This window comes from Myotis lucifugus, unplaced genomic scaffold, assembly GCF_000147115.1.
Source record: "Myotis lucifugus unplaced genomic scaffold, Myoluc2.0 scaffold_211, whole genome shotgun sequence".
NCBI lineage: Eukaryota > Metazoa > Chordata > Mammalia > Chiroptera > Vespertilionidae > Myotis > Myotis lucifugus.
This window is the reverse complement of record NW_005871259.1, coordinates 855,471-865,516: the sequence shown is the minus strand read 5'-3', so window position 1 is coordinate 865,516 and position 10,046 is coordinate 855,471. Positions and strand designations below refer to the sequence as shown.

At 44.1% G+C, this 10,046-nt stretch overlaps 1 protein-coding gene across 2 annotated transcripts in view; it reads left to right on the top strand.

Annotated features, from left to right (window-relative positions):
- The first annotated feature begins 9,684 nt into the window (after nt 1–9,684).
- CHD1L (chromodomain helicase DNA binding protein 1 like) overlaps nt 9,685–10,046 on the top strand; it is a 43,726-nt gene continuing 43,364 nt past the window's right edge. For both annotated transcript variants that reach the window (XR_002831427.1, XM_006097768.3), the window contains exon 1: nt 9,685–9,865. Coding sequence is in view for 1 of the 2 variants with exons in the window: in XM_006097768.3 (XP_006097830.1) it covers nt 9,724–9,865 (142 nt within the window). In the remaining variant the exon portion in view is untranslated. The remainder of the gene's footprint in view (nt 9,866–10,046) is intronic.

The following is a 10,046-nucleotide window of genomic DNA, read 5'->3' as shown; positions in this document are numbered from 1 at the left end:
TCCTGCACCAGCCCTGACCAGGGTCCAGGCCAGGGAGGAGCCTGCAACAGAGGTACCTGCCCTTGACCGGAATCGAACCTGGGACCCTTTGTAAGCAGGCCAATGCTCTGTCCACTGAGACAAACTAGCTAGGGCTAGGAGGACATTTTCACTTCTAATTTAGTCACAAGTCCTTCCATTTCTCATCTCCTTTCTTTTTGCATCCTTTTCTTTTTGCCTAACTTCTGCCTTTACAACACTCTAGTTGAACTGCATTTTATTTATTTATTTATTTATTTATTTATTTATTTTTATTGTTTAAAGTATTACAAATAGTAGTACATATGTCCCCTTTTTTCCCCATTGACCTCCCCCCAGGCCTCCTCTATCCCCTGGCACATGCCCCCATCCCCCCACCCCCCCTGTCTTGCTTCCATTGGTTATGCTTATATGCACACATACAAGTCCTTCATTTGATCTCTTGCCCCTCCCCAACCCTCCCCTGCCTTCCTGCTATAGTTTGACAGTCTGTTCAATGCTTCTTTGCCTCTATATCTATTTTTGTTCGTTTATAATGTCCTTATATTCATTCCACAAATGAGTGAGATCATGTGGTATTTATCTTTCTTTTTTAATATTTATTTATTGTCTAAAGTTTTACATATGTCTCCTTTTTCCTTGATTGGACTCCCCCCCCCCCCCCTGCCAGCCATTCCCACCTCGGGCAAGCCCCCACCGCCCCAGTGTCTGTGTCCATTGGTTATGCTCATATGGATGCATATAAGTCCTTTGGTTGCTCTCTAACCCCCCTCCCCTGCCATTTGTCTCTGGATCTATTCTTTTTTAAAAATATGTATTTTATTGATTTTTCACAGAGAGGAAGGGAGAGGGATAGAGAGTTAGAAACATTGATGAGAGAGAAATATTGATCAGCTGCCTCCTACACACCCCCTACTGGGCATTTTGTCTGAAACTAAGATACATGCCCTTGACTGGAATCAAACCTGGGACCCTTCAGTCTGCAGGCTGAGGCTCTTTCCACTGAGCCATACCCGTCAGGGCTCTGGATCTATTCTTGTTCATCAAATTATGTGTAGCATTATATCCCACATATGAGTGAGCTCATGTGATATTTATCTTTCTCTGACTGGCTTATTTCACTTAGCATAATGCTCTCCAGGTCCATCCATGCTGTTGCAAATGGTAAGAATTCCTTCTTTTTTACAGCAGCATAGTATTCCATTGTGTAGATGACAGTTTTCTACTCCACTCATCTACTGATGGGCATTTAGGCTGTTTCCAAATCTTAGCTATTGTAAATTGTGCTGCTATGAACATAGGGGTACATATATCTTTTCTGATTGGTGTTTCTGTTTTCTTGGGATATATTCCTAGAAGTGGTATTACTTGGTCAAATGGCAGTTCCAGTTTTAATTTTTTGAGGAAACACCATGCTGTTTTCCACAGTCTGCATTCCCACCTGCAGTCCTATTTACAATAACCAAGCTATGGAAGCAACCCAAATGCCCATCAATGAATGAGTAGATAAAGAAGATGTGGTACATATATACCATAGAATATTACTCAGCTATAAAAAAAAGAATGAACTCTGACCATCATGGCTCAGTGGTTGAGCATCGACCTATGAACCAGGAGGTCACAGTTTGATTCCTGGTCAGGGAACATACTGGGTTGCACTTGATCCCCAGTGTGGGATGTGCAGGAGGCAGCCAATTGATGATTTTCTCTCATCCTTGATGTTTCTATCTCTCTCTCTCTCTCCCTTACTCTCTGAAATCAATAAAAATATATTTTTTTAAAAGAAGAAATTAAAAATGGCCTATCAGTTTATGAAAAGATCTTCAGTTAGATGTGTAACCAAATTTTAGGCAATGAGATGTCTATTCTCAGACAGAAAAACAAAACAAAATAAAACACAAAGATTGGTCATATTCAGAACTGGAAAGCGATGGAAATAGGTGTTCCACTGTGGGTGGAAGATAAATTGATTAAGCCTTCATGTGGAACAATTTTATCAAAATTGTAAGTTCCTTTTATCCATCAATTCCCTTGCAAGATTTCCTTCAGGCATAGTTGCACATATGTAAAAACAAAAATGTTTATTGCAGAATTGTTTGGGGTTTAACTTAGATGATAGAGCCAGACTGTGTGTGCTCTATCACTAGTCAGTTTTCTAACCGAAAGCAAGTTAACAGTTTGTATTTAAGTTTTCTCATCTGTAAAATGAGGCTGTTGCAAGGTGCTCAGCACATGGCCTGGCTCATAGAGTTCAACAAGTGTTAGCTGGCACTAATAGTAAACATTTTGAAATAACTTAATAAATGCTCATCAAGATGGGGAAGGGCTCTGAGATACCATATTATGGATTAATATATATATGACATTTTTAAAAGTTTATTTTTAATGAGGTGAGTTTATCCTGACATGGAAAGATTGGGCAAGATTTTAACCAGCATGACCCCTATTTTGGTTTTGTATGGTTCTCATGGCAAAGGGTAGAAACAGCCTAAGCAAGCACATTTAAGGTTTTAGTTCATATACGAGACTAGAGTACATCACATCCACTTGAATTTCACTCACCAAGGCAAATCATATGGACTCTGCTTTTTGGAAGGCACTTCAGTCACATGGTGAAGGCATGGATGTACAATCATTTTAATAGGGAGAAAGGGAATGGTAGGAACAGTAGTACAGTCTACCAAAGCTAACTATCCATGAGTAGATATTCCACACTGTGTGTGTGTGTGTGTATGTGTGTGTGTGTGTTTCCTGTATTTATGGGTCATGCCTGTAAGAGAAAAACACTGTGGAATATTTGGATGTGGATTCCCCAAGAAAATGAGGTTATGATTGGAACTCAACAGGAGGTATAACTCCCAATGTCCTGTGTCTCCACAGGTGAGAGGCAGATGCTTGGGTGATCACCAGGCTCATTCCCAACTTAAGTTTTTGGTCCTTCACAATACCCTGGACATTCAGATTTGTGTTTAGTTCCTTGTAAAAATTATTTAATTTTTACACATTATTATAGGGTAGCTATTATTATTCCCACTATAAGTTATTATGTATCATAGGCCTTCCAAAAGCATTCTCTGATTGTTAAAACTCTGGTGATGACCCGGCTGTCTGGTGTGGTTCAGTGGTTGAGCGTCGACCTATAAACCAGGAGGTCACGATTTGATTCCAGGTCAGGGCACATGCCCAGGTGGCAGGCTCCATCCCCGCTGGGGGACATGCAGGAGGCAGCCAATCAATGATTCTCTCTATTGATATTTCTATTTCTCTCTCCATCTCCCTCTCTGAAATCAATCTATAATAATAAAAGTGTAATATGCTAATTAGACCAGACATCCTTCCAGATGACCTTCCGGACCAAGCGGGGGCTGCAAGGGAAGCCCAGGTCCCAGGTGCCAGAGGGAAGCTGGTGCTGGCAGCTGGGGAAGGAAGGCCTACTCTTGCACGAATTTCATGCATCGGGCCTCTAGTAAATATATATTTAAAAAAACAATTCTTTGATTGTGAAGAATAATTGTGCATACCAATTTTGACCAGTTTGGGGGAATGGAGGGGGGAGAACTCCTTTGCATCAAATTCATAACAGTGCTTCAGAATACAGACATGTGTGCAACAAGTGTGCTCATTGGTCAAACCTAAGACCCAAAGTTTGTGGGGTTAGGGTATAATATGGGTTTGGGATCTTGCCAACCAGAGAAGGAGAGAGATCTTAGAGCCTCTGGGAGCAAGATCACATTGTTTAACAATATTTCATTATAGACTGAGTCAATAGAAACATTTAGCTTCATGGTTTTATTATTGAGATGTCCTGCTCCTTCTGTGGAAATACGTCACAAAAGTTAACTGGCAAACTCAAAAGCTAGGGATTAACTAGGTGGATTCCTGGCAGGCGTGGTTTAGTGGATGAGTGCTGACCCATGAACCAGGAGGTCACGGTTTGATCCACGGTCAGGGCACAGGTCCAGGCTGCGGGTTCTATCCCCAAGGTGGAGCGTGCAGGAGGCAGCCGATCAATGATTCTCTCTCTCCCTTCCTCTCTGAAATCAATAAAAAAATATTTTTAAAAAACAGGAAGAATAAAATTGGGCGTCACTAACTTGGTGGCAAGGCATGATTGATAGTCAAAAGGCATTAGTAAGAAAAATACTAGTAAACAGAACTGTGGGCAAATTTTGGTGCACAGCTGATAGTTTACAATCTCTGGATTTTGTCCTCCAAGATTACTTGATAATATTCTAGTGTAAAAGCATTACCTTTGGTATAAAAGGGAGTGGCAATTTTCTGATGAGACTGAGTAAGAGCCCTATAAAGCAGACTTACTTTGTTGATATATTTAAAGGGGCACTCTTTTTAAATATATTTCCCTGGTTTTCTTCATTTTAAATTAATGTGTGATTTGGTGCTAAAAATGTATAATTATGTCAAATGTCAAAATACAGTTTTTCCTTTTTTGGGGAGAAAAAAACTCAACTCTCTTTCACTCCAGTACAGTGATTGCTCCACCATAGGGCACTGACCTAATCCTAACCTGAACCCAAAGGTCTAAGTTTATGTACTCAAAGAGAGGTTTGTACACATTTTCACCCATGGCCACAGCTTTTACTCAAGCTCCATATCTAACCGACTAGATGTTGCCAGCTGGCATCCTTCTTTGACCCACCAGGTCAGGGACATAATGGATAGCAAACACACTTGTTCGCCAATCTGTGCTTCCTCATGCTTGCTTTGGTGGGATTGGCAGGTACGAAGACCTATCGTTAGCGTGATTTGATTACCGTTCATCTTATTGAGTTGCTGTTGCCAGGTGTGTACCCGCTCAGTGAGGTTATAAAATAAAGAATTAATATGAACGCCATGATTATATAACCTGGACAAAGAATGAAAAGGAGTTGGGGCAGGACGCTCTATTGGCAGTTAACACTGGCGCACTGGGAAAAGTGGACAAGTTGCCTAAACTTTTGGTGCCTTGGTTTGCCCATCCGTGAACTGTCCTCTCTGTACAGTGAGGTTATAACAGTCAGGTCCTGGATTTCAGAACTGTTCAACAGACACCTCATTCAAACACTCAACTATACTTACTGAGTGCATACTATGTGCCAGTCACTGTTTAGGTACAAATTCAACCTATCCTAAAAGTGAAGTTATTATCTTTTATCTCCTGTATTCCCTGTCTCAGCGGTGGTATCAATATCCACCCAGTTACCCAAGGCTCTGCTAGTCAATCTCAACATTTCTCTTTCTCTCAGCCCTATATCCAATCAGTGACAAGTCCCCTCAAGTGTACCCACACCAATTTAAAAATCTATTACTCCCTTGCTAACTCTGCCTCAATGTCTATACCCTTCCGGTCTCTGCCTTGAACACTCTTCTTCCTGATTATCATTTGGATCTTAGCTCAAATGTCATTTTCTTCGTGACATGTTTCTCAACTCATCAAGAGCTGCATCCCACCCTGTTCTTAAGCTTATCGCACTGTTTTATTGTCTTATTAGCACTAATACTAATACAGATAACTTATTTTTTTAGCCCCTTCCTTTTTGTCTGTCTCCATCACTAGAATCTAAGCTCCATAAATGCAGGGATCTTATCTGCCTCGTTCACTTCTGTTCTAGACACCGGATATATGGTCAGTGTAATCACTCTCTGCTGTACTCATCTGGCAAAAATCCAACCCTGGTAAGATCCGGTTCTCTAACTGTTCCCCTCCTGCACCTAACACACACCATGCTGACTGGTCTCATGACCATGAACTTCCAGTGTCCCTTGCTGCTGCTTGGCAATGCTACCACATTTCTCTAATCATTTCACTCTTCCCCCTCCCCGAGACAGCTATTTCACACCTTTCCCTCCTCAACCTTCCAAAAACTCCTTCTCCTTCCTCGAGCTCATCTGATGACCTTGTTTCTTATTTCACTTAGACAACTAAGACAATCAGAAGAGATCTACCACGTACTTGCACCCACCACAACTGTCCTCTACATGTTCCAGTGCATGACTGTCTGTGCTCCTACCTAGGCCAACCACTCCACTTGTGCACTGGTCACACCTCTGCTGAGTCATGGGCAACACTCCTGCAGCAGCATCAGTTTTTCTCTCTACTGGATTGTTCGTATGAGCATTCAACATACTCTAATCTCAATGATGTGGAAACAAAATAATCCTCCTGTTAGTACATGCAGACCCAGGGAAAATTCCCAAGAATGTAAAAACTACCTCCATAAGCAGAGGGTGTGGAAAAACTGAGGAAAGAGGCTGGTCACTCCAGTTTCGTAAATGGTAGAGTTTATTATGGGAAACTTACATATGAGGTGTGTCTTGGGTGGCCTACAAGACAAAACAGGTCTCTGTACCATTTGATAGGCCTCAAAGAATTATAGAAGATAAAAGGGGGGATAGTAATGGTACCATATACAGGAAATTACGTGCTTGATCTGGTCAAGACAATGACCAGGAACCAGCATGTAGAGGGAGACAGGGGAGGGGCAGAATGAATATCAATTATGATCAGACAGTTTCTAAGGGGTGTGTGTGTGTGAAGCAATCTCCGTTCTGGCCTGGGTCCAGCTCATAGGTCTGGCAGCGGTCACATCTGTCCTCCAGACCTCCCACTAGCTCTAGATCCCCTTTCAGTTACTGCTCCCAGTATTCTGCTCCCTTTTATAGCAAAACTCTCTGAAAGAGTTGTGAGACATTCTGCCTCTACTTTCTTTCCTCCTATTCTCTTTTAAAAATCCATTCCAATCAGGCTTTTTATTCCACAATATACAGAAGTTGTTCTTGTTGAGGTCATGAATGACCACCATATTACCCGATCCAGTGGTTATATCTCTACCTTATCTTTACATTTGACACAGACAATCCACTCCCTTCTTTTTGTAACTCCTCATCATTTGGCTTCAGGGACACCACACTCTTGCCTCTCATACCTACACTAATAAAAGAGAAACATGCAAATTGGTGTCACTCTGCTACGCCCACCAGCCAATCAGGACGAGTATGCAAATTAACCCAACAAAGATGGCAGTTAATTTGCATATGCAGGTGCAGAGTGAAGACTGAAGACAGCGTAGAAGGAAGCCAAGCACTGCAGAAGGGAGCGAAGCAGCGGAGAAGGGAGGGAGCTGAGGCAGCGGAGAGGGGAAGGAGCAAGGCAGTGGAGAAGGGACCGAAGCCCTCAGTGGGTTTCACTCCCTTCTCTGCTTTGCTCCAGCCGCAGGAAGCCCTATTCTTGCAGGAATCTTCCTGCAACGGGCCTCTAGTTATCACATAAGCTGCTCTTAGTCTCTTCTGCTGGTTCTTCCTCATCTTCTTGACTTCTAATTATTAGTTTAGTGTACAAGGCTTTGTCTCTTTTATAATTCCTGTCCTCCCTTAGGGTGTGGCATCTAGTACCAAGGTTTAAGGTCCATCCTATAATCATGACTTCCATATTTATATATTTTCCCCTTGAACTTCAAATTAATCTATTTGATTATTCACCATTTCTACTTGGATATCTAATAACTTTTTTTGTGCTACTCTGTCCAAAAATGAATTCTTGATGTTCCTCAAAACTCCTCATTCTCAGTCTTCCCCCATCCATAAATGGAAACTATTCTACTATTTGCTCAGGTCACATCCCTGAAATCACCCTTGATTTCTCTACTTCTCTCAGATGCTCAATCAGTTTATCTTACAGGCTCTTCCTTAGCAATATACCTAATATCTGACCACTACTCAAACCTCCACTGCCACCATGCTGGCCCAACAACTATCATCTCTTGCCCAGACTCCCACAGTAGTCTCCTACAGGGTCTCCCTGCTTTTACCTTGTCCCTTTCTATATCCTCTTTTCATACAGCATCCAAATAAAACTCTTAGAGGCATCATCTCACTAACTGACTTGGAGTGTCTCAGCTACTTCTCTTAGCTGTATTTTATTTTTATTTATTTATTTTTAAAGATATGTTTTTATTGATTTCAGAGAGAGGAAGGGAGAGGGAGAGAGACACACACAAATCGATGATGAGAGAGCATCATCAACCGGCTGCCTCCTGCACGCTCCCTACTGGGGATCAAGCCCGCAACCCAGGCATGTGCCCTGACTGGGAATTGAACCGTGATCCTCTCGTTCATGGGTCGACGCTCAAACACTGAGCCATTAGATGCCAGACTCAATATACCAACAGAACACTTAGCTTACAGCTAGGACCCCATCGCTAGTATAATGCTAAAACAAACGTACGTTAAGTTGACAATAATAAACACCCGTTTGTTTGAGTGGCAGGTGGTTAGTATTGGTGCTTTAGTAGATGTCTACCCACCAAGTCTTGAAGGGAGGAAATAAGTCCAATGCAGACACCAGGACTCATAATCCATTTACAACAGCCACTTAGGACAGAAGCCCCTCAAGAGAAGCCAGCAAAGGATATAAATCCATCTTAAGGTTTTGAGAAAATACCCCAGTAGGAAATCAATGCAGCCCTATACTATGACTATGTTTCTCCTTCTTCTTAACATTGGTCACTGCTTGGGTTTCATTTGTTTATTGCCTGTCTCCTCCTTTTTAAAATATAAGCTTAATTTGATTTGCCTAAATTAAGTTTGTGACGAGTGGCCTCTGTCTCCAGTGCTGACAGAGCACTTGGCACATGGTAGGTGCTCAGTCAGTATTTACAAAATGACTCAAGACACAAAATTAGCTTCCCAAAACAGTGCTTTGTGTTTGAGTTTTTATAAATCAACCCAAAGTCATTTCTTTTGTAGCTCACAACGAATTTCTCCCTTCTATTTTGAGGGTAGGTGAGGATGGGGGTGAAGTGCAACTTTAGTCTGAGTTTACCGAAGACAGAAGCATCACGATTAATGTAAGTAAGAACAACAGTATTCTAATGACGTTATCCAGAGAATAACATGGTTCCCGTTCCAGCTTTGCCAATGACCATTCACAATCTCCTCATCTGTAATGTGGGGACAATGATAGGACTTTTATAGGGTTATTATGAGGGTTCAATGAGAAAACAAACACATGTTAAGGCCGTAGGGCAGAGCCTCTAACCGCATCAATAAATGCAGCTACGTGGTTGTTATAGTATTTGTGTTGGTGGTAGACGACTAATCATAAATGACCACATCATAAATCCACTCAAAGCTCATGTTGAGTCTTGGTGACCCCTAATCTCACAACACGTTGCTTCAGTTTGCTCCCCATAATTCACTTGAGAAATCCATTGTAGCACAAGCTTTGGTGACTTGACTACCATTGGGGGGTTCCTAACTATGGCCTACAGTCAACAGGAAGCAAATTAAGATTTCAGGGCCGAAAGGAATTTATGATTAGTGTCAACTGACAGCACTCCAGCCTTTACAATCTCGCCGGGAATCGCGGGAGGGCAGCAGGGACGACGTCTCATTGAATTCTATAGCCCCAGAGCCCAGCCGAGCGCCTGGCAGGGGGCAGTCAAGCTGAGCCAGTGAAGGGCCAGCACATGCTGACCCCCCGGGGGAGCGTTTTCCGGCCGCCAGTCGCCGGGAGCGCGCGTGAGCACCACCAGGAGCTCAGGAGCGTGCACCCCGCCGCGGGGAGCCCCGCACCCCGCCGCGGGGAGCCCCGGCGGCGTCCGCAGGGTCACTCGGAACCGCGCTCGCATCCGGAACGCGGCGCCGGACGCCCAGTTGCGTCGGGAAGGAAGCGACGCGGGGCGACGCGCGGCGGAACGCTCGGGGCGGATGGAGGAGCGCGCGGACGCCGCGACCCGCCAGGGCGACCAGCCCGGCTTCTTGCAGACCCTGCAGACCCAGAGCCGCGCAGAGGCGGCGCGGACGGCGGCGCGGGTGCAGGAGGAGGACCTGAGGCAGTGGGGCCTGACAGGTCAGTGGCCCGGGCGCACTTCCGCCCGGCCGACACCTCGCCGGGACGCGCCGCTCCCCGGTCAGGACCCCGCGCCACGAGCGGTGCTGGGCGCCGCACCGCGAGGGGACCGTCCTGGGGGCTGTTTCCCTGCGGACTCAGGACCTTCCCTTCCCTTCCCGCACCTGCCACGGGGCCGGGC